Source organism: Lolium rigidum, chromosome 6, assembly GCF_022539505.1.
Source record: "Lolium rigidum isolate FL_2022 chromosome 6, APGP_CSIRO_Lrig_0.1, whole genome shotgun sequence".
NCBI classification, from domain to species: Eukaryota; Viridiplantae; Streptophyta; class Magnoliopsida; order Poales; family Poaceae; genus Lolium; species Lolium rigidum.
In genome coordinates this window covers 136775877-136801008 of record NC_061513.1, presented here as the reverse complement: position 1 = coordinate 136801008, position 25132 = coordinate 136775877, and the positions used below count along the sequence as shown (strand labels likewise).

At 43.5% G+C, this 25132-nt stretch overlaps 1 protein-coding gene and 2 non-coding genes across 7 annotated transcripts; all 3 read left to right on the top strand.

Moving 5' to 3' along the window:
- The first annotated feature begins 121 nt into the window (after positions 1-121).
- Positions 122-5307, top strand: LOC124660258 (G patch domain-containing protein 8-like). Of its 5 annotated transcripts, none has more exons than XM_047198060.1 (4): positions 122-537; positions 1306-1448; positions 1873-2670; positions 3885-5307. In XM_047198060.1, the coding sequence occupies exons 1-4, from the start codon at positions 237-239 to the stop codon at positions 5220-5222; spliced, it is 2580 nt and encodes an 859-aa protein (XP_047054016.1). In that variant the 5' UTR covers positions 122-236; the 3' UTR covers positions 5223-5307. The 5 variants fall into 5 exon arrangements, with proteins under 5 accessions (XP_047054016.1, XP_047054018.1, XP_047054017.1 ...); XM_047198062.1 differs by lacking the exon at positions 122-537 and adding an exon at positions 571-1171 and having other exon boundaries at positions 1306-1683; positions 3885-5306; XM_047198063.1 differs by lacking the exon at positions 122-537 and adding an exon at positions 1604-1683 and having other exon boundaries at positions 572-1448; positions 3885-5306.
- On the top strand, positions 3259-3322 carry LOC124668871. The gene has a single exon (XR_006991939.1). It is a non-coding gene; the product is annotated as a small nucleolar RNA snoR101 (small nucleolar RNA).
- On the top strand, positions 3561-3624 carry LOC124668868. Its single transcript, XR_006991937.1, has one exon. It is a non-coding gene; the product is annotated as a small nucleolar RNA snoR101 (small nucleolar RNA).
- Positions 5308-25132: the final 19825 nt, after the last annotated feature.

The following is a 25132-nucleotide window of genomic DNA, read 5'->3' as shown; positions in this document are numbered from 1 at the left end:
TTTATATATAGACATTGAAAATGAAATTTGGAAACCCGTAGCAACGCACGGGCATTTGTACTAGTTCACAACAACATTTTCTCTCGCAAACACCCGAGGTAAAAACTGAACCTCTTTCGCTTGTACTCCCATCGAAACCCTAGAAGACGAGCTCTCCATCTAATCTAGTCTAGCTCCCAAAGTACGGCAGCGCCGCCGACCGGAGGCGAAGGCAGCGGCAGCCGCAAGCCACGCCCATGGATCTGGAGATTGTGGGGCGGCACGCCTTGCTCTTCGACGACGACGCGGCGGCGGAGGTCGTCAACTCCGGCGGCTCCCTCGTCCCCTGGTCCGCCGCTGGCGCGACCAATCTCCTCCTTGACCGCCACGACGTCAGGCACCTCCTCGACCGCGTCCCTCCTCGTCCAAGCCGCGCCTACTCTGCGGCCCTCTTCTCCGCCCCCTCCCCCGACGGCGTGTCCGAGGCCGAGCTTGACCGCGAGCGCTTCCTCGATCTCCACGCAGCCAACGAAGGCACCGTAGAAGGTCCCTCTTCAGGTATAATACAAATCCTCTACTCTCTGTCCTTATTGTATACTCCGTTAATCTGTAGCCATCAGCTGTTTCCTTACCATTTTAATGTAATCGGACGCCGTTAGCTCCAGTCTGCAGTGTTTTAGCCTTGGGATAACGGTTGTGGAAATCACGAACCATCCTACTTTGTAGATTCTGGGGACCAACTACTATTATTTTTCTATATGTCCACACCTTCTACCTGTCTAGGGTGTGTGAGCTCAAGTTAGGTTGCCTGGAATCCAGTTGGAGTATAAAGTTGGATCTCATACACTATGATGCTGAGTTCGCTGTGAATTTTTTTATGTGAAATGCTAAGAACTTAATAAACTCGATGATATCTTGATATTGGTTGGTTATAGGCATGTAGCCAAGTTAATATCATATCTGTTTGGTTTCTGTAATATCTCTAGTTCTCTACACCTGTACTGTCTACCACATAGATTAGCAATAGGAGTAAGTATAGGGTATGCAGTTATACCTTATACCTGATGAAACTGGCACATGTGGCAAAGCTAGTGGTGCTAGTTGAACCCATATTATATTTCCCATCATATGTTTTGTAAGTTTGCAGGGAGGATGCTTGATTTTATTTGATGAGCATCTTTAATCTGTTCAAGTAAGGAACCTTCTTCGTTTTTTCCAGAGATGTATCTTTGGGTCTGCACTTCTTTGTCTCCACACAAATTTAGTTTCTGCTCCTTGATTATTATTGTATAACAATACTCAAGCTGGCATCTTTTCTGTACGCAGGAAATGGGACTGATACTGGGCAGTCTGATTATAATGCTGTCCCTTTCTCATATGGCGGATCTGCTGGTTCAGGCGATCCAAATGATTCGGTCTCGTTTTATCGCCCATCTTTTATTGTGCCGGAAAGCCTGTTGAATAAGCTGGTGAGTATGCAAAGTCTAACTGTCTTGCTCTCAACCTGTACTCGTTCTGTCAGATTATTTTTCCACTATATACCATATTATTAATCTTCTCTGTTGATCCAGCAATAATCGTCCAAGGTGCATATGTTCTTCTAAGCATTAAATGTCTGTTTCAGATGGTTGGAGCAGAGATGAAGTTCCTACTAGTGATGCACATTGTTTCCTTATGATCTATCTTGACGTAAGGAATAGGCAGGTGGGATTAGAGTGTGATATAAATGGTACATGTAACAAAAGAAGAGAAAACTGCAATGGGATAGCTGTTCTTAACTTTTATGCTGTACCAGCTCTATATTAGTTCAGTTGTGTTTATATCATACGGCTGCACTTTTAAGATCTCAGACCATTACTGACACAATCTTCTTTCTGTATTTTATAATTGCAGCCTCCCTCTGAGAAGGTGCATCAGATAATTGCAAGAACTGCTTTATTTGTCAGCGAACATGGCGGACAATCGGAGATTGTGCTAAGGGTGAAGCAAGGAAGTAACCCAACATTTGGATTCTTGATGCCTGACCATCACCTTCACAGCTACTTCCGGTACATTGTTGATCATCCTCAGCTGTTGAAAGATGGCTCAGACGCTGACACCAATAAAGGCAACAAAACGGTTATGAGCGAGAGTGAGCATGCCGCTCCATCAAGCGGAGCTTTATCATTGCTTGGAGCCGTCTATGAGTCTGGAGATGAGGATGAAGATGTGCTTCCAGCTAGTTCGAAAAGCACTGATTCTGGAAATGATGCTGTTTTACATGAGAAAGGCCACAAAGGTGCTTCCCATATACATGACAAGGAGATGAAAAAAGAACCGACAGTAACAGAAGAAGCTTTGATTGCAGACAAGGATAAACCTATTTTTACTAAGAAGAACCCAGCAATTGCCGGAAACAGCATAACTGCTGTTCACCGGGAAAAGGTCAAAGGTGCCATGGCGGCGTTGACCACGTCTACCAAGTCTGAGAATTCTAAATCAAGTGCATCTGACACAAAAGAAGTGATCCTGGAACCACCATCGTTTATGAAGGGCACAGTGGAGAAAATTGTTGAGTTTATTATCAGGAACGGGAAGGAGTTTGAAGAAAAGCTCATTGCGCAAGACAGGATGACAGGGAGGTTTCCATTTCTTCTGCCCAATAATCCATATCACTCTTACTATCTCAAGCTTCTCCAAGAAACCCAAGAGGTAACTTGAATCACACTTAAGCTATGCTTTAAGATAATTTGCGTAATTTTCCCCTTTCTGACGTTTTTGATAGAACTTTTACATGTTTTTTTCAGATAGTTTATTGGGCTAAACAGTTGCAATTTGTATTCCTTTCCATTTCTTTATTAATGGACTAAACAATTGGGAACTTTTATTTGACTATAAACGTTTGTTAGGTATTCATACCTTCCATTTCTTTATTAATGGAGTGCTTAATCATTCACCTTTTGTTTAAACCATAGTGAACTGTGAGCTACTGGACATGGTCACTTGAAATTGCAGCAAGTCAGCAACCACCAAAGTTGTAATGACATAAATATAAGCTTTGGCCTAATGTCTTCAGCTGTTCAAATTCGGACTGCTCTGTTCACTAACTTAGTAATATGTTTTGTTTTCTTATTTTTCTGGATGACTCCCTTTTGTCGGGTTACTAGCTTTGTGTTTCGGCTTTGTGTTTCATTTCTGAGATGAAAAATCTTGCAGACTGGTATTTACGTACCAGTTATTGGACCTCTTGTTGCCTTCATACCAGATTTGCCTGTTTTCTCTTTCTTAAGTGCACATGATGTCTTACACTTGATCTCTGAACTTCAGGTAAGTTAATGTGGACAGCATATCAATCCCTGATGCACAACTTCTCATTCTCGTTTTGATGTAGTCAGTTCACAATTTTTTGAATCGTGTATATGATTTCACTAACATCAAGTTTTTCGTTTTGGTAACTTTTGGTTTGATTTTTTTTATACATGCTGTGTTATATTGTCTCTTTCAAAATGTACACCAGTGGGTGTTAATGGATATTCATCGTATATATGCTTATGGCCTGTTTATGCCAAGATTTTTTCCCCTTGTTCTTAAGTGCACATGATGTCTTACACTTGATCTCTGAACTTCAGGTAAGTTCTTATGTGGACAACATAAATCGCTGATGCACTGTCTTTTCCCTCGACTATTGTTGATATCTCCAGCCAAGTCCTAAAGCATTTGGTTTAATTGTATCACTTCACTATGGTTTCTGTTGTGTATAGGCGTCATTTATGGAAGGTTTTCCTTTTTATTTATTTATTTTTTACTTTGGAGTTTGGACACTTAGTAGTAGAGCTGTTTCTGAACTTTTTTTGAGGCATATTGTGGCCCTTCAACTAATGCCAATTCTAACTGCACTTTACTGTGTTCCCTGAATTGCTTTGCAGTCGAAGTCCTGTGGTGGTTCTTCAGAGCGCAAAGACAGAAGGAGTTCTTCGGAGCGCAGAGACAGGAGGAGTTCTTCAGAGCGCAGAGACAGGAGGAGTTCTTCAGAGCGCAAAGACAGTGGCCACGAGAAGGAAGTGAGCAGAAGCAAAGGGCGGGGAAGTGCTAACAAGGACTCAAGTGCTTCTGATAGAAGCTCTGCCGAGCCATCAGAGAAGCAACTTAATGAGAAGGGCAAATTCCAGTTGGTCATTGGTGGTGTCAAGAAGGAACCTCCTCGGAAGGTTACTGCAGATGAAGCTGCTGCTATTGTTATGGCTGCTACTCGTGGACTAGGCTCTATGGATCCTCAATCTAACACGCTAAAAGACACGCGTGACATTGGCCGTATGCAGGACCCAGGTGAAGTGTCCAAACCTGTCTCAAGTAGTGAGGTTTGCACTTCACTCACAAGTAGTGGTCAGGTAAAAAAGGAAGGTATTGGAATCATTGATGATGATTGGATTTCAAATACGATCGCAAAAGCTGTTGCTGTTGCCGCCTCTAAAGAGGCAGATTCTTCTGAAGCTTCGATGACAAATGCACAGAAGCTGAAGGCTGAGAGGCTTCGCCGTGCAAGGATGTTTACTGCAATTATTAAGGGTGGAGGCAGCAAGGGTGATCCGGTGACAAGTGATCCAGTTAATGAATCTGCAAAGGTCTCTCCTGCTGATTTGAACCTCCCTGGACCTGATACAAAACCTTTGGCTACCGAACGGGAAGGCAGCTCTGTGCCTTCTGAGCGTGAAGGTTCAAATATGAAGAAGCAGGAGAAAGACTCTGATGATGAACAAAACAAGGCACGTAAATACCGGAAGCATCGCCCAGAATCCAATGAGGACATAGATGATTTGGAGGAGGAAAGCTATAAACACTCAAGGAAGAGGCATCGTTCAAGAGGACACAGTATGGATGCACACAAACATAAGCAGAGGCAACACTCCAAGGATAGGGAGTATACGCATCAAAGACACAGTTATAGTTCTTCAGAAGATGAGCGTCGCAGTTCCAAGTCAAGGCATCGGCATAGGCATGACCATTACTATGCTGAAGATGACGAGCATCGCAGCTCGCATAGGCACCGGAGGAACCATGGCTCTGGTTCCAAAAGGAAACACAAGAACGACCATGATCCCGTTGAACAAAGTCTTGGCCATGCTGAACCCTCCCAAAGCACGTCAGAGCAGAAGTATGGATTAGAGCAACCCCCTGGTGATACTGCTCAATCTTCCAATGCATCAACTGAGGTTCCAGATGAGCTGAAAGCAAAAATTAGAGCGATGTTATTAGAGACACTGTAATATATTGCGCGATGCAATGCACTACCACTGTTTTTATTACTATATACTGGTGTTATCTTTTCAGCATCATATTTATTACTATTCAGCTTATATTTCAAACATGTCTGTCTCCTTAAAATATCCCATTGGAGTGGTTTATGCATCTTTGACTTGGTAGTTGCGAACGACTCTACTCGTGAACTTCTGATGCTCTCGGAGATTAACTTCCACTATTCAGGATTTCAGGAGTTTTGTTCTATAGATGAGTGGATTTGAATTGAATACATGCGGAAGATATGTGTCAGGAGGAGATTGGGAAGTAAGGTATACACCTGTGTGACAAAGTGTAAAACTTTTTCCAAAGAAAATGTTGTACCCTTCATATATACTTCCTCTTTTCGTAGATATAAAGCCGTATAGTACTTGAAAGTTGTATACCATTAGAAGGAGGAGCTAAATATACCGACGACAGACAGAGCCTGAGTTCTGTTATGTCAAGATTGTTTTTCTTACAAATATGGGAAAGCATATTTAACTGGAAATCAATGTTACTTGTCCGTGAATTCGGGACTACAAGGCAAAGTTATGAGTTGTTACCATGTTAAACTTGGGGGATATCTGTTTCTCTTAGAACTCCGTATAAACATGGTTTTTTGTGCGTAAGCTAACGATTTTGCTCGATTTACTGCCAAAATTTTGGCTGCAAAAGCATCTGCGTCGCAAGACCTTCCCAGATCCTAAACCCTCTAGCGCGCTACTGGCCATGGCAGCTGCTCGTGCAACGGCGGAATCGGACGAGATCGATTTGATCAGCCTCCTCCCCAACGAGATCCTCGGCACCATCATCTCCCTCCTACCGACGGACGACGGCGTACGCACCACCATTCTCTCCAGCCGGTGGCGCAACCTGTGGCGCTCCTCCCCGCTCAACCTCGACGACTACGACATCCGCAGGAATAAGCGCTGGTGCTACCTGCGCTCCCGCTCCTACTGGCATAGCCTCGATGACAAGCGCTTCCGCAAGAACGAGCGCCAGCTTATCGATGTCATCTCCAAGATACTATCCAGGCACCAGGGTTCCACCCGCCGCCTGTCCCTCAGCCACAACTACAGCAGCGACATCCACGACAAGCTCCACGGCTGGTTGATGTCCCCCGCCCTCTGTCACCTCCAAGAGATCGAAATCCTCCATCACCATGTCGACGAAAGTGACGAGCCGCTGGCGCTGGCGCTGCCGCTACTCGTGTTCCACCGCTTCGCGCCGACCGTACGGTCCGCCGCCTTCGACTTCTGCAGCTTCCCTGAGGACGCGCCCCATGGGCTTACTTTTCCGCACCTGAAAAGACTCGTCCTCCAGGACGTCGCCGTCTCGCAAGGCACCCTCCAAGGCCTGCTCTCCGGCTGCTCTGTCCTCGAGACCCTGCTGCTTAACGATGTCCGGTCTGATGAAAGTGTCATTCGCCGTGTGCTCATCAACTCACCATCTCTAAGGATCATCGAGAATGGCTACAAAGTTGAAGTAGTCATCGAGAATGCTCCTCGCTTGGAAAGATTGATCACATTCTGGGGCTATTACAGAGCTAATCACGCTTACACCCCTCTGTTCATCCGGGTACCCGACGCACAGAAAGTTGAGATCTTGGACTCGTTAAGATTCATCAAGGAAGTGGTTCTGGAAAGCTTCAGAGCAACCATGCGCAACGTTAGGGTTTTGGTTCTCAAGGCTTCTGGACCAAATCTTGATACGGTTATTGAATTTCTGAGATGCTTTCCATTCCTGACGAAACTGTACATCACCTCTTCTCTCGTAATGTGCCCGAAAAATGATGGACATGGTTACAACCCGCAAAATCCTATCAGATGCCTTGAACTCCACCTCAGAGAAGTTGTGCTCAAGTGTTACGAGGGCAAGCGGCCGGATGTGAATTTTGCCAAGTTCTTTGTGTTGAATGCTAAAGTGCTCGAGTTAATGAAATTCGGTGTCAACGACAGCTGCACCGATAAATGGAGAGCTAATCAACGCAAGCGGCTACATCTGGATAGCAGGGCTTCTCCAAATGCTCGGTTTGATTTTAGATCTGATATTACTTGTGATAGTTTTGCTTGCTATGATGTTTTCTCCTTGCCTGATCCCTTCGGTCGTATGTCTTGTGGATATTGTTCACGAGGCTGACCAGGCTGTATCAGGTTTTCTTGCCTTTATTTTCTCTTGCGTGCAAACATGCAAGGCAGTATGTCTATTATCTGTAATGTTTTAAATCTTTTATCTATGCAATTATTATTCTTTATTATTTATTCTTTAAGCTAAGTTTTAAAGATAATGTAGTTCCCATCTTCCATGTGTTTTTGGTTTGCCTTTTACATACCAGTTTGTGCTCTTTGATTCTATGTGTTTCGAGCTAACCATGTATTTACATTTTTAGTTTTTATGAGCACAATGTTAAAAGGGTTAACCCTGAGAGTGCCGGCATATTTTCAGTCCTAGCCTAACAAAATTGAGTAGCTAGGTCTCTAAAACGATTTGCTTAATTCATTTTAGTTTGAATCTAACATGGAATCTGACTAATACTTAACACATATTTGTCTTAAAGAGTCCGTTCCGATGAATAAGTTTTTTGAAAAGTCAAGCTAAGTAAATTTTGTCCTAAGTTTTAGAAAAAAATATTAACAAATGTGATATTATATAGGTATATTTTGTGATGTACCTAACTGTGTTGATTTTGGATTGTAAATATTAATGTTTTGTCTAAAAACTTGGACGAAATTGGCATGGTTTAACTTTTTGTAAACAATATAAATATTATTCAGTGAAACGGAGGTAGTAGAGTTTTTTGTAATGTAAAACACTAAATGTGGCTTATTTGCATTGATGCGCAAGTCATACTACAAGCCTGAAGCCTCTGAGGTTACTTACACAACAATGTGCAGCAGGGCCTGCTTAGTTTGATTATTAGCACAAAATGTGTTGTCGTGTGCACTTTGCTCCTAGAGAATAAAATAACAAATCAACACCAATAAACCCTCTGTGGAATATATTTTTAAATGTATTTGTTCAATGTTTATATATTCTCCACAAAATTGGTCAAACTTACAAGATGTTGACTTCCCTTGAAAATATATGCCTTGTGTTTTTGAAACAAAGGATTATGTGCGTTCGACCTAAAGTTAGATTTCACCAATGTCAAAGTTTTTGCATTTCATAGATGTTTTTTCACATTTTGACCTTTTTTTTTTCAAATTACGTAGATACTTCAAGTGTGCCCACCATGTGCTTTGAAGTTTGTGCTCTTCACATATCTTTACATTTTGTACAAATTGTTTATCATTAAATTTAGAGGGTGTTGCCATATTTTTTTATGCTAACCTAACTTATGCAGTTAGTCTCTATCTAGTTTATCTCGAATCTACCGTGGAATCTAGTTAAGCCGTTGACATGCATTTGTCCGAAGCAAAGGACTTTTTAACCTCAAAAAAGGGGATTTCATATTTCAAGTTTGAAGCCTCTCAAGCTAGATACAGAATGTATATGTAGATCCGGACATGATTTTTTCGATAAAGAAAACTTTATTACTTTAAAAGTTTAATCATTACACCCGAGCTCTGCATAACTAAGTTTAGAGTGCACTAGCCGCAACAGATCCATCTAAATGAAAAAGAAAAAAAGACGAAATACATGTAATCATCAAGAATCTGTATAGCGCATATGGAGATGGAGGACCAATCCGAAGATCACTTTGACATCTATGTTGGATAAAAATATCCACCGCCATCCCCAACCATGTAGATACCTCATACGTTGTAGAGACGATTATGAATAGAGCAAACCAGTGCACCGGTAGATAACCTGTATTACAGAAAAAAATTATCATTAAAAATCCTGTCGTTTCTACAAGACCAAATAATAGAAACTACTCGTCCGCTCCCATCCTAATAAGACTTCTAAACATGTGATCAACACCATGTAACTAGCTGCCAAACATATTAGCAACACTACACGGTAGATATACGTAAGCTACTTGGATGGTTGACCATATAGATCTTGCAAATTTATACAAGAAGAATAAGTGTTCGATTGTCTCATCATGATTGCAAAATGCACTTTGTACTTTCGTGCCAATTGTGTTTTAAAAGTTTTTTATTTAGTGAGGATTACTCCTCTATGAACATCTACGCAAATAATTTTATCTTGAGTGGTATCTTCATTTTCTGCCGATTATTATTATTATTGTTATTGTTATTATTATTATTATTATTATTATTATTATCAACCGGCACCTCTAGCTAGACCAATGCTCTATACATTGAGTCCACTGAAAATTTACCACTGGCATGTAGGTTACACCAAAATTCATTGTCCCTTGTGTTAACTGAACCATTGCCAATCTTTGTAGCAAAACATTTCATGATGCAAGCATGGGCCAACTAAATTTCTTCCGAACGTCACATCTGGTGGAGAGGACTTCAACATCGTAGCTATGACATACCTCTTGTTAAGATCTCGATATTGTTTCCGGTGTGTACCATTGCCCAACCACTTATTCTCCGAGAGTCTAACTTCCAATCCATACTTAATTGTAAATGATCCAAACCGAAAGAATTATTTCTTCGTCGCCATTAGATCAACCAAAAAATACGAGTCACCAAGTTTTCAATAGACTTGGCACAATGCATGTGAGCCTATGTATGCTCATTTTAGGAGGATTTGACACACACACGCATACCATATTCGGTAAGGAGTTTGTAAAGCCATTTAACTAGAAGAGAGATATTCTTAACCTCAAGATCATGAATACCTATCCATCAAAATACCACACTTCACTTAGCCAGTTGATAATTATTTTTCTCACTATTTTTTCCAAAAAAATCTTGATCAGAAATAATTCAATCTATGTAATTCTCCTTTGGGAAGTTGGAAAAAGATATCATATATCTTCCTCACATGCTTTCATTCAGAGTTGGTAAGTCTCTGATAGTGTATTGAAATACCCAAATTGCTATCAGGAAACTGTGCTTGCTTGCGGCGAAATAACTTAGCATACAAAGCAGCCTCGTGCCGGACCTAGCCAAAACAAAACAAGTCTCTCATGTGGAAGTTTATTTTAAGTTCCGTAAGTTGCTCGAAAGCCAATAACATTAATTTTTGATTTCTTTATTTTCGAAATCATGTTCCATAAAGAGGATAGTATCGTCGCGTATTGAAGCATAGAAGTCCACCATCTACTAGATATGAAACAATTCCTTCAATTTTCCCATCATTATTTTCTATGTAGTTCATGAAGTGTTTCATGTAGGATTACTAGTATAGGATGTTTTTTTTTTGCATGAATGCAATTTACATGGGACGAATAACATGGCCAACCACCAAATTTAACATAATTGTTGCAGTATTGGTTTAGATGTTTAAGCTAATATTAAGAAGAGAGATGGGCTTGTATTGTCAGATCCTTTTTTACTTCATTAACCTTAGGAAACAAAATTATCTCACCGAAATTCAGCCAAAATAAATGTAGTTATCAAACATGAAGGGAGCCGAACAAATCTACAAGGTACGCTTTAATGACACCCTATATGTTATGGTAAAACTCAGCTTGAAAGCCATCGGAACCTGAGGCCTTGTTGGGTTCCATTTGGAAAACCACCTTTTTACTAAGCATCAACAATACATTCACCACCAAGATAACACCTGAACTCTAGACTCTACAAAAGCGTCACCTCCAGCAAGGGAACAATGCACAAGCACATATTTTTCACCCTGAAGATAGTCCCCGTTCTGAAAACAATGCCTTCAACAAGGTTAGTGCCAGGACCAACCAATTAAGTTCAGACCTTGGGTTTCATCCTGAAAGGTAAAACTCTAAACTTCACCTATGTTGACGCCTCCACTTACATACTGTTGTTGCAAAACCCAAAACACCAAGTAAGTCCCTCAACAACGCTGAGACTCGAACAACCATTGTCAGTCCTCTAATCCAACCTTCATGATATTCTCCGCCTCTAACTTCATCATGAACCAAAATGTCACCTAATGGCAATAAAGAACAAAGCTACCGGCCGCTCCCTCCATAACCAAACGGTTGTAATAAAAACATGGGTGCGCACGATCAAATACTAACTGATCTAGCAAACTCCAGACATAAGGTGCACTATTACATTCGCCGGCGGAGCCTTCTGAAACTCACCACGCCGGCCAGATCAAGAAGGACCGGCCTAAGGAAGGTCTCCATCTTCGCACAAGAGAATCCCTAGGACAACCACCTTTATTAGGCAGATCAGCAGGCCCCCACGCCGTCACCCACCCGCCGACCCCCTCCGCTGGAAGAGGAGGTAAGCCTAAGAACGAACCACGAGCACACTTCGGCCCAAGGATGACATAGTGCACCGCGCCGCCTCCCCACGCTCCTCCGGGCGACTAGGCAGCCGCGCCGATGGCTGATCTAGGCTGGAGCCTAGACCTGTGACCGCGATCTCCTCCCCATGTGTGCATGCCCAAAGGAAGCCGCCGCTGCAACATGGCATCACCCCATTCGCCGCAAGCAGCCATCCTGCGCGGGGGAAGCGCCCGAGGTAACATCGTCGTCGCCGCCTGGCTAGGGGTGCCGCCCCAGCCGCCGCGCGCAGCCGTCACCTTGCGCCATCCCTAGCCGCCACTAGAGATCTACCGTCGCGTAGCAACCCCCGACGCCTTCGGTGCCAGGCCTGCGGCCACCGCGGCCCTTGCCGGCGGCAGCGGCGGCCACCGGGATTTGGTAGAGGCGACGCGAGGTACGGTGTTTGATGAGTGCATTTTTAGCATGTTTTTACACTGTTATCTCACTAAGATATCTTTGAGTAGCAATGGGATTTTTGTATTTCACCGCGCTACCACGCCCTTTTATGATTGTCTACGCATGATCTCAAAATAATAAGGCAATGAATAAATATCAATAAAAAAAATCATTTTATGGTATTTTGACGTGATAAAAATTATTTAAGCACTTAATTATGCACATGGGCGAAAGGGGGATGCGAGGACAACTTCCAGTAAGTTTAGCGGGTGTCAGTACGGGGGGCGCCCGCCCGTACCATCCGCCCGTATGGTGTATCAGGAGTACCGCCTCGTCAAATAAACACTGCCCCTATACAGATCTAGAGGAGGAAATTTTGGAGAAGACATCATTCGGGCTGCTGCACCGATCATCAGAGGACAAGGCATCACCCCCTTCATCATCAACCACTGCATCTCCATCACCATCACCGATCTCATTCTCCTTCAACCATAGTTGTAATATTGATTGCTATTGTGGATTTGTATTCTTATTCATTCCATTACTTTCATCCCATCCATAAGAGTTTGATGTTGTTTTTTATTGTTTCCATGTGTGAATAGTCCCTTTTGTCCTTGGGGAGATGGAGAAACCGTAACATGAATATGAGATGAATCCAAGATGATATATGGTTTTAAGTATTAATGTGTCTTAGTTCTCTCTCTTGATATTATATGTTGTGCACCATGTAATATTTGCCTTTTGGTCTCGAGAGGGAACAACCCTTAGAAGTGTGGTAAAGTGAACGATGAGAAGTGACATTACCGTATCAGCACTTTAACACATGGACGAGGGGGATAAAGGGGGACTCACAAGCACATATCGATAACCATGGGGTAAAACCCTTAATTGCGATAGTCAATATGTTGTTTGCAGAAGGCTAGCCCCAGTGGTTATTTAGAGATGCGATGACTGATCGCTTTCTAGGCGCATCGAGCTCTCTCCACACATAATATGATTAAAAGCATATTTTATCTTGATTAACATGAATCCTAATGCTAGAGGTGGATCCAATAATTCCCGAGAACACTTTGTTTTATTAAGTTTCAACCCATTTCTCAACGCCTTTGACTTATTGCTTTATTTACTTTCTTACAACCAATTAGAACCATCCTTTAAAACACCTTAATCTTAAGATTAGAGAACAATTTACAAGTATCCTTTAATATCTAGTAGCAAGGGACATTAAGACTTTAACTACTAGCTTCTCGTGGTTCGATACTCTTATTTCGAAACTAGCTACAATTGATCTCTGTACTTGCAGTCATCACTGTTGCCTTCGGCGGCGCCCTGATAACCCCCAAGTGCAGGGGATCACCGTAGTACAATTCGATAAGTATTTGATTGTCGAACCCACGAGGAGCTGAAGGTAAACTATCTATTCTCTAAAACCCTATAACCCACTTATATGACATTCTATGCAAATCTAGGATCTACAGTGTGTTTGTGTGTGTGAAGAGGTTTCTACTATAAAACTATATGTGCTGAAATTAAAATGCCAGAAGTAAAACTAATGCAAAAAAGTAAAGTGATATGAAGTGGAGTAAAATGAAGTAACTCAAGGGAGTAATTGTTCAGGAAAATTGCTATTTCATTTGTGTGGTTTTCATAATTAGTGAAGTTTAATATAGTCTTTTTAGTGTTTTTTCTAGAGAGGAGCCATAGGTTGGTGCAGCCATAAACATGAGCAAATACACCACTAGTGATTGATCTCAAGGCCAATTAATAACAAACAAGGAAATTATGAAGACATAAAGTCCAGCCACTATTGTAATTTTAAAGGTCCCCATAGTTATACCCCCCGTTGATTAACCATGAATTATTACAACATGAATCTAAGAATTGAGACATGATTTCTGTCAAGCTCCAGCTATCCCCATCATGCAACAATGACAATCTGATGCATTTCCCAACATATGTATATACTCATATACCAGTACAAGAGAACATCACATAAGATAGCAAATAATTATATGAAACCATCATAAATTATCTCACGTACAATTACCATGAACAAGTAACTACTCAAACAAAGACATGGAGACACAAAATACCACAGGAAAGTGATAGATTGCAATACACATCATGTTTGCCAAGAGATTACAAAGAGGTAGATGAAGATGGTGCTGATGATGTTGATGAACAAGATGATGATGACCACACCGGAGGGGGGTGGAGTCCACCAGATGCGATTCCGGCAGCGTTTCTCCCCTCCGATCTCCGCCGGCGGCGGCCTCCTGACTCTCCGTTTATATGTATTGATCTCCGCCGTCGTAGCCTCGAGAAAAATCTCGAGGGTCGTATATATAGGTTTTTTTTTACGTCAAACGAATTCCGTCAGCGCAAGATTGAGGCAAATCGGACGACAGGTGGAAAAGGGCACAGGTGGCGCGCTCCTAGGGGGAGGGTGCGCCACAGGGCCTCTTTCCCAGCTTGTTGACCTCCAGGTGTCCTATCTTAGCTTTTTTTTCTCTCGAAATTTCTCAAGCGTGGCCTCTGACCTTGCTCTTTTTCGAGTCCCGTAACTTTAGAAAAGTAAAAAATAGTAACATAAGGTGTTTTCTGCCTGACAGAGTTAGAACCAGAGGAGTGGATTGTTTAGAAAATCTCCCAAAACAACATAAAACATGCAAATAACATTATATAAGATGCAAATATATCGTAATATGAGGCAATAAATTACAAAATTTGTGTATGCATTTTGCATGGGACGTGCGCGGGGTTCTTAGGTCATGTGTGGGGTTAGGTCGCGCGTCACTGAATTTCTTTTTTCTATTAGAATGGCTTTTAATAGTACTAGTAATCTGCCCGTGCGTTGCTACGGGAAAACGAAAATGTATTTCTTTCTCCGTTTGAAATTGAAGAGAATCTAATTTCCCCGGAGGCTACGCCGCTCGCATCCTGCAGGTGGAGCGTCGTTGGATGGTGCCTAATCATGTGGACGACATAGCTTCCCTTCCATATGTGTGGCCTCAAATAGATGTCTATGATTTGTTAAATTTGGTCATTGGATGACTCCTAATCATGTAGACGTAATAGTTGAATGCTTGTGCGTTGTTACGGGTCCTTAAATTTCTTTTCTCACCTAAACATAATTCACAAAAATATTACGTGTGATATGTTAAGAAAGAGACCTTATTAATCAGCATTTCAACATCAACACAACTCTTAGCGAGGATTACTTTTGATCTCTTTCACAACACAGTTCTATTCTGTATTGCTTTTGCTAGCCGCGCCTGTGGCGTAACATCTGAACAGTGATGCCAGAGTTGCATGTAGGCTGATCTTTTTGCAAACTTTGAAGCGAACGGTGTAGATAATATCATAGGCAAAAGCGATGCCGTTGTAGCAGTAGCATATATATGTACAATACATTACATGGTGGAGGCCAAGCATATAACTTAATCAGGAATTCACATTGTAATACTATACCTGTTGTAGTAGGAAAGCTGAAAAGAATGCAAAAGGTAAACTGTTCTCATTGTCATAAACAATTTGAAACATAGATTGTATACAGTTTAACTACATAAGCTCAAGCAAAAAACAAAAACAGGCATAAGCTGAAAACTATGTACAAGCTGAAAACTATGTACAAGGCTCATGTTCTGTTGTTGTATCTCGTGTTGGAAGAGCCTCGTAACACATCTTCGATGGTTTGAGTGGTTGTAGATTGGAAAGGCTCTATAGCCAGCATTGATCTGGAAAGTTCTTAAAAATAAGCTAAGCTAGCACCGCTCACCAACTGAACCGTCATGTGCAAATGTTTGAAACTATACAATATAACGGTCTGAATTCTAAACAAACAAACACACATGTTTGAAACTATCGCACTGATAACACTCTGTAATTCTACCTCCAGTTTGCTCAGCATTACTGAAGCTTCTCTTTGGTTGCCTGATGAATAAATGAACAACTATGACACCATCACACTCTGAATTCTACTCCCACTTCCAGTATGCTCATTGTACTAAAGCTTCTCTTCGGCAGCCTGGTTAATAAGTGAACAATGAAGAGTTACCGTCTTACAGATAAAAAATAGTTACACATATACGCTATATCATCACTAAGAAAACTAATCTGAACGGTAAAAGGCAATATAAAAAAACGAAGTAGAAATGACAGCCTTAAGATTCTCTCCAACACATTGACTGAAAAAAAACAAAAAAAGACAGAGAAATCTAAGGGGCGCAATAGCTAATCTAGAATAATCGGCACTACTTTGAACTTCTATCATAGACGCGGAAACCACAGCACGAGCTCTTACTATATTTCTTATGGTATACTGATGAGTAACCTTAGAATTGAAACCAAATCAACAATGGTGTGTTAGAACGGTGTACGATGGTGTGTTACAATGATTATATCTAGCTAAGCTCAAAAGATCCAGATGATAGTATATTTGTGTGTACATAGTCCCTGAGTGTAGTTGTATTAAATTTTTCTGCCATTGTCTTAGATTTTTTTTGCGGCAAGCAGTATGTAGACGCACATCCAAATGCCGCTGATGATTTGCAGAAACCTGTTAGAAGTTGTGAAAAGACAGGTACTGAAAGCAAAAAAAACAAAGAGCAGTCAGTACACAGCCAAGAAGAGTAAAACAGGTACAGGAAAAAACAAAAGAAATGCATAAACTGTGAAACAGTGGATCAACCGGTACAGCAGGAGCATCCGAATGATCGGGATCAGAAACCTTAGGACCATATGCAACAGTGTGCTTCGGTGAAGAAGAGGTTTCAGGTCTGCCATGGAACATAATCATCAATTCAGTCATCACTGCCCTTCATTTCGATACTCAAAACCACCCTCGTCGAAAAAAGTCCCGCCGAAACTTCCTGCTGGGTGCTGGGCGTCAATTCCAACAAATACAGAGTTCAACATATGATTATTGAAAATAAGACGGAAGTTCAGTAGCACAACGAAAGAATGACCTGAAAATTTAGTAACAATAGTTCTATTTCAAACTAAAGCAACATATCCGTTACTGTTATCAAAGATGCTACCTCATCTTTGTTGCATCTTGACTATAAAACCAGAAGCATCACCAGAAATTGTACAACAAAATAATCAATTAAACGAAAAAGTTCAGCTATTGAAGCGCAAATTCGAGCACAATGCGATTTATTTGTAAAGCACAGTACGAACGGACCAGGTTGAGGAACAAAGATTCTCTTACAACTCAACTTATTGATTTCGAAATGAACAGGCCAAGAAATTGTGGACGATTAGAACACAAATCTGACAATAAAATGCTCACATACTGACACAATAGAGAGGCCTCCGAAAATAAGATGAAACACAAATATTTCTAAATCAGAAAAAAATGGATCAATTGCCTCAATTGAGGAAGACAGAGGCCCTATGCAGGTCCATGTTTGAACACCCGTGAACTTGTGAAGCTGTGCATTGGTCGCTAAACACCACTGGCTAATTCCAAGGAAAGCAGGGAAAGTAAACATACATGGATCCATATTGGTACTATCTTACCAGTTGTCTTATCATCAGTAGAATGTCAAGCCAAACATGGATCCATATTACGTAATATGAACTCTAGTTTCTAGTATTGTATTTAGTAAGAAACGAGTAAGACCATGGATGAACTACCAAGGTTGATTGATATATAATCTAAGTATAGCAGCTGACTATTTCAGATAATAATTCGCCAAAATGATAAAACCCAACTGGAGAGTAAGCCTCATCGATCTTTCAATAAAATTCAAAAACATAAATGGATAAGCTCATGAAAGAACAAATTATAAAAAGAAGAACAGCTTAGATCAGCTTTGGGCAGATATTATAAAATCATCCGTAGAAGGAACAAATTATCCATGCCAAAGAAGAATGAATATTTTCATTAGTCCTGGGAGTGGAGGAACCTGTCGCATGATAAAGGAGTCGTTCAACAATACATAATTTCAACTTACTTGCGAACAAATTAGGCATTAAAGAGCACTAAGTTTTTGCTATGTTCTCCCATCCCCAAGCATGAAGCATAGATGAATAAAGCACTTTTCCACAAATTAGAGGTGCTTTACCCTCTGCACCGCATCCCTACTTTTTCCCATAGTAACCACGCTATATCATGAAGGATACAGATATATCATGAAGGCCTTATACCTGTATCTCAAAAGAGCGCTATGAAATGCAACTTGTGTTCCTTTTGTCAAAATGGTAGCTAGGAAATTAAGTAATGCTCTATCATTTGATAATTGTATTAATATCAAGTAAGCCAAATGCCACACTTTAGTTGCAATTGACTGGTTTAAGCATCTCACGCGATTGCAGAGCAAGAAAAAAATACCTTAACCAATACGAATGGAGGTGCATGCCATTCTCTGGCAAGAGCAGACCTGGGTTCTCGTATACTTGTATCCTAAATACGCGCTAGAAGTCATGTGAAATATTACATACTGCATAAATAAAAAGAGATGTATATATGCATAGCAGAGAACACTCACATAGTAATCAATTCCAAGAAGAACTTCAGGTTGAGCAGGGTTGCAACAGAGGCCATCTGCCTTGCTAGCTTTCTTATGCATTAGTTTCGGTAGCCCAATTCCTGCATTCAACCGTCGAAGCTGGCAAGAATTAAGGCGTAAGACAGATATATAGGGACACAATCCAGATACTTTGTGAATATAAGTGCACAACATTAGAAGGTGACCTTAGTACTGTATACCTTCAGGTAACAATTACTGGTGTTCACCCTCTCGTTCAGGAGCTCGTTTCAATTAAATATCTGCATAGAAAGTTCACGGCACCATGCTCTGGTGTGAGTTACAGTTCAGAGCAGGAGCCACCGCCGTGGTAAAATGAGACAACCTACCATTGACGTAATGTTGAAATGTTGATTGGACGGGAGGTAGGGGATGCGGCCGTCGTTGAGCAGCACCGTCACCCCGCCTTGGTCGTCCCCGTCGCCTACCCTGCCCTTGGATCGTTCGCCCGCTGACCTCGGCTGCTCTCCATGGCGCCGCTGGCCAGGGGAGAGAAAGCCGAGAGCACACATGGCGGTCGGCCGGCCGGCGTGTATGCTCCTGCGCGTCCCTCGTTCATGGGGTGATCCTCAGTCCCCAGTAGGAGGGGAAGGAGAGGAGAGGCACCTGAGAGTTCGGTCGCGGCCAGTGGTGGGAGGGGATGGTGGCCGGCGAGTGGGTGGAAGAGACGGTGGCGGCGCGATTGGATCGATGGAGGCGCACGAGGGTGGAGGAAGGGTTTCCGCCAGCGGGCAGAAGGCGGTGGATGTTTTCGCCAAAAAAAAATCGGACGGTGCTTAGATTTGGTGGGAGGGTAAAATGGTCAGATGAAAATATGTAGGAAGAAATCTCTAACCGGAGGAAACAGAACCAGTTCCTCCTTTTTAGATAGTAGAGATAGAGATAGAGATAGAGAAAATCAGGATATTTAAGTCCGAAAAGCAATTTTACTTAGAGCATCTTCAACCGGCGCACTAAAAGTCGGCGCGCTAAAAGTCGTTTCGGCCGCGCTGTAAACTGATAGCGCGCACTGCGCTGAAAGTTGCCCCGCCAGATGGGGCATTTTGCGGCGCGTGCTCGGGCAAAAGTGGTCCTCCGCCGGATGCGCCATTATGCAGCGCGCGGGGCCGCGCGAACGGCTCGTTTGATCGTATTTGGTTCGAAACAAATCAAACAAATTAAATAAAACACGAAAATTTAACTGGAAATTATGAAATATATTAAAAGTTCGACGAACACCGACATTTATAAACTATCCTAAATCTACTCGGAGTCCTCCCAGTCGAAGTCCGATGATCCGCTGGTCGGAGTAGTGTCGGACACCGGAGTGGTCATCCACTCGAAGGAGGAGGGGATGTTCGTCGACGGCCCGGCGCCGTTCTTCTTCTCGTCTGCCTTCCTCGCCCTCCGCGCCGCCTTCTCCGCCCTCTCCGCCTTCCTCGCCGCCGACTCATCCCGGCGCTTCTCGCGGTCGGCCTTCTTCTTCTTCGCCGCCTTCGCCTTCTGCTCCTTCTTCTGCGCGTAGAACGCCTCCATCGCGACGACGTCCTCCGAGAACGCGCGCGCCCACTCGAGGCGGAGGCGCTCGTCCTGCTCCGCGATGCGCAGGCGCTGCTCCAACTGGCGGTTGCGCCACTGCTGCTCGCTCGTGACGGCCGCCAATGGCGGTGTGAGCATCTCCGCCTGCTCGCGCGTCCAAATGTCGTCCAAACGACGTCATAGGCGTGCGCCGCCTCGTGCGCCGTGTCGAAGGTGCCGAAGCGGATGCGCTCCTCGCCGGAGCGGATCTCGGCGTCGAAGCGTCCACTCGGTCGCGCGCGTACACCGCGGTAGCCGGAGGAGGAGCGGCGGCGCGGGCGCGGCGTGGCAGGCAGAGCGGCGAGAGGCGGAGGAGAAGCGACACACGGAGGAGAAACTGAACTTTTCGGGCGGTTGGCTTCGCGCCCGCGTGGCGTTTTATAGCGCACGCGCCAGCCGAAGCGCCAACTGGCGTGGCAAAAAATTTAGCGCGCCCCCCTTTTTCGCATCCGTTGGAGGTTCGCGCGGGCGCTCGCGCGTGGCAAACAGGCGGTTTTTTTTCGCGCGCGGATTTTGCCGCGCGAGATGCTCTTATTGGTAAATTCTGGAATACGAGACAAAGTTCAAGTTGTTATGATCTTAAACTTTGTCAGGGAGATCTGTTTTTTTTTTCTTTCTTAAAACTCCGTACCCGGCGTGTTTGTTTTGTGCGTATGCTACGATTTTGAAAAACTTCATATCCCAAATTCCCAATACATGCACTAGATCTCTGTCCCCGATCTAGCCATCTAGGGTTGGCCAAGACTCTGCGTGCCAGTCAGTATCCTTGACTATGTATCCATGATGTTTGGATAGAATCGCTGCCGCCGCCGCACCTTCTCAAAGGCCAGAACGATTTAGCGCGCTACCGGCCATGGCAGCTGTTGGCGTAGCGGCGGAGCCGGGCGAGATCGATTGGATCAGCCTTCTCCCTAACGAGATCCTAGGCACCATCATCTCCCTCCTACCGACGGATGAAGGCGCACGCACAACCATTTTCTCCCGCCGGTGGCGCCACCTGTGGTGCACCTCCCCGCTCAACCTCGACGACTACGACATCCGCAAGAATGGGCGCTGGAGCTTCCTGATCTACTGCTCCTACCGGGGTCCGCGTAACCTCGGCGACAACAAGAATGACCGCCAGCTTGTCGCCGTCGTTTCCAAGATCATATCCACGCACCAGGGTTCAACCCGCCGCCTGTCCCTCAGGCACAACTACACCACCAACATCCACGACAAGGTCTATGCCTGGCTGATGTCCCCCTCCATCAGTGACCTCCAGGAGATCGAGATCGTCCACCCTGGTGAAGATCCACTGCCGCTACCCGTGCTTAGCCGCTTCGCGCCCACCATCCGAGCCGCCACCTTCGACTTCTGCCGCTTCCCCGAGGACGTGCCCCGTGCGCTTAGTTTTCCGCACCTAAAAAGGCTCGTCCTCCAGGACGTTATTGTCCCGGAAGATAGCCTCCAAACCCTGCTCACCGGCTGCTCTGTCCTCGAGGCCCTGCTGCTTAACGATATCCGGTCGTCTGATGAAAGTGTCATTCGCCGTGTGCTCATCAGCTCGCCGTCTCTCAGGATCATTGAGAATGGCTACTCAGTTGAAGTAGTCATCGAGAGTGCCCCTCGATTGGAAAGATTGATCACATTCTGGGGCTGTTATAGTGCTAATCACGGTTACACCCCGCTGTTAGTTCGGGTACCCCACGCACAGAAAGTGGAGATCTTGGACTCGTTAAGACTAGCCAAGAAATTGGTTCTGGAAAGCTTCAGAACAACCATGCTCAACGTGAGGGTTTTGGTTGTCAAGGCTTCTGAATCAAATCTTGATACGGTTATTGAATATCTGAGATGCTTTCCTTGCCTGATGAAACTGTACATCACATCTTCTCTGCAAATGTGTCCAACAAATGATGGCCATGGTTACAACCCGAAAGATCCTATCAGATGTCTCGAGCTCCACCTCAGAGAGGTTGTGCTGAAGTGCTACGAGGGAAATCAGCCGGGTGTGAATTTTGCCAAGTTCTTTGTGCTGAATGCTAGAGTTCTCGAGTTAATGAAATTCGGTGTCGACGATAGCTGCACCGAGAAATGGAGAGCTAATCAACACAAGCTGCTTCATCTTGATAGTAGGGCTTCTCCAAATGCTCAATTTGATTTTAGATCTGATCTTACCTGTGATAGTTTTGGTTGCTAAGTTTAGTAGATATTGTTCACGAGGGCTGACCAGGCTGGTGACTTGCATCAGGTTTTCTTGAAGTTCCTATCACGAGTGCAAAGATGCATGCAGCATGTATTCCCTGTGTAATGTTTTGGATCTTTTTATCTATTTATTTTTTATTTAAATAATGAAGCTAAGTTTAAGATAATGTAGTTCCACGTGTTCTTGGTTTGCCTCTTTGGTAACAGTTTGCGCTCTTTCATTCCATATGTTCAAGATATTGAGCTAGTTTCAGTTATCCTTTTAGGTGCATTGGACCTGAAGCTAAATTTCACAAACCTTTAAATTTGCGATCTTTGAGTATTTTTAAAATATTTTTTGTTTTTTTAACTAGAAGATATTGCATGTTTATCCACCATGTGATCTGAACTAACCATATCGTTACATTTTTAGTTTTTATCTGCAGTATCTGCAAATGGTTTTATCATGAGGGTGTTGCACTGTTGCCATATTTCGTGTCCTAACCTAAAAAAATTATGTAGCTAGTCTCTGAAACGATTAACTGAATTTTAGTTAGCTTAAATCTAACGTGGATTTTGACTATTTCTTAACACATGTTTGTCCTAAACAATAGAGTTTTTAATTAAAATAAAACTGAGGCTTATTTTGTATAATGTACAAGTCATACTGCAAATCTGGAGCCTTTGAAACCAGGTACGTAGAAGATGTTGAGCAGATCACGATTAGTTCGATTATTCGCACAAAGTGTGTTGCAGTTTGCAGTTGGTCTGTCCATCAGTTATTTCTGGAGAATCAGCTCTGCACTTGTACTTTCCTGAAATGTCTTGAGGTTCAACTTAGAATAACTGTTAACTCCTTGATAAGAGTACAGGTGGTATAATTCTCCAATTCCATGCCACAGCTGTTTAGTTGTACTACTGAGAGTATTTTTTGCTGCTAAAGCTAAAAACCAATTTGAACGTCGCAAAAAATAATCAAATGATTGTAGAAATTGGTCATGCCTAGTCCATAGTCTAGAGTTCTTTGTTATACCCTGTAGAATTTGAAAATAATGGAAGTATATATATACTTTATATCATTAATTTCTCATATTATTCATTCTCCGTCCCGGTACTTTGATTATTTAGTTAAGCCTGGAAAATCTTCCCTTTTCTAAAATTTGAGCTAGGTTCCAGATGGCAAGTAATTGCTAATATGTCGGATCTTATATGCTGTAGTAAATCTCACTATCTCAAGTCACCTGTTGTTTTTGTAGTTATTTGTTTTTAGATACAATCTATCCAGACATGTTTCTGGAGTATAGTTTGATTCAGGCATCTTAACGTATCTTACACCAGAAAAAATAAATTCGTACCTGTGTTCAAATGGGCAAATGACCAGCAGTTTGATGATACCTAGCTTGGCATCTTGATGACACTACAAGGACTCGACTTTTTCACTAAACTGTTTCCTTGCTCTAGTTAGTAATTCAGATGTCGGATGCCAATGTCTGCAAGTTTGTTTTGTTTAAACACGTGTAGGACTGTAGAACTTCCATGAAAATAGTTTCCCTTATTGCCGGAAACAGAAACAGATATGGATGGAAGGATTTTGATGTGCGAATCACAATTGAAAGCTGTGGGCTAAATGTTGTGTCAGCTTAAACTAAGTGAGATGAGTATCACACGTGCCCCTAACTGGTGTGGTTATTATTGAATAAGAATAGACTATATTTTGGGACCAATTTAAGGCTTTTGTTGTTTGATTCTATATGATAAAAGCCCGGTTTACGCTTTAATGGTGTCATGTGAAGTTTTGTATCGGTTGACAATTTGAAATCTTTCTTGTACTAAGAAAACTTTATGTTAAGAAAAGCAATGAAATTGATCGGAGAGAAAATTTATTCAATCTTTGAATGAAAGTCTTGAGATATGCTAATTGTCGAGCGAGCTGTTGTGAACTTTGTTATAGAAACGGAAAAAAGGTTCTTTATGGAAGATAGCCCTTGACTTTGTCTCATCTCTATTTAAAGATGAAATAAAGTCGCCCCTCTTCCAAAAAAAAAAAAACACTGGAGTTGATAATGGTTTGTTCGTGCTAGATTATGTTGAAGTGAACAGCTGTCCGCCTCTTCATTTGTGTGAACCGCCGGGGCTCTTAGGGGTACGTCGGGTACCACCTCCAGCGGGGCGACGCATAGTGACTGGGTTGTCCGTAGCGACGCAAACCTAGCCTACATATGCGCCTCGGATGCGTCTCTGCGGACGTTGCGCGAATGCGGAAAGTGTTCGCTCGCGTCTGCCAGACGTTTTGTTGGGCCCGCCTGGCACTGACCCAGCCTCGATGCGTGTTCTCAGCGGCGCCACTACTGGCGCCGAGGCGTCGCTTCGGCAGTCTGCGGCCGTGTAAATGGCGATGCCTCGCGTGGCGCGCGGCCGTCGCTTACCTCTGCGCACGAAGTAATGCTGATGCCACGCGTGCCACAGCTGTCGCCTCCCTCTGACCTATATAATATAAACAGGGGCGCACATCTCATCTCCTCCCACACTAAACCCTAGCCGCCGCACAACCTCCACCGTAGCGCCGCTGCCGCTCAACCTCCACCTTTGCCACCATGAGCAGCGCCGGCCGCTGCCAGGCTGCCGCGCCACCACCTCCACCTCCCACTCCACCTCCCCCGGCCTCGAGCTCCGACGAGGAGTTCGACGACGATGAGAGCACTGACGACCTCCTCGACCCGGTCAGGGATGCCAAAGCACTGGCTCTCGCGGAGGAGGAAGCAGAGGAGGAGCGGGCGGCCCACGCAGCGTTCGACGCCGAGATGGAACGCCGTAGGGTGGCGGCCGCCGCGGATGCAGAGGACGACGACTCCGACATCTCATGATCTTTCGATGACCCTGATGCGCCTACCCCGGAGGAGAAGGCGGCGGAGCAGAG

Excerpts from the sequence above, each read along its gene's own strand:
- LOC124660258 (XM_047198060.1), top strand. The coding sequence starts at position 237 with ATGGATCTGGAGATTGTGGGGCGGCACGCCTTGCTCTTCGACGACGAC. Across the intron at positions 538-1,305 it reads CGTAGAAGGTCCCTCTTCAG|GAAATGGGACTGATACTGGG; the intron begins GTATAATACAAA and ends TTCTGTACGCAG. Across the intron at positions 1,449-1,872 it reads AAAGCCTGTTGAATAAGCTG|CCTCCCTCTGAGAAGGTGCA; the intron begins GTGAGTATGCAA and ends TTATAATTGCAG.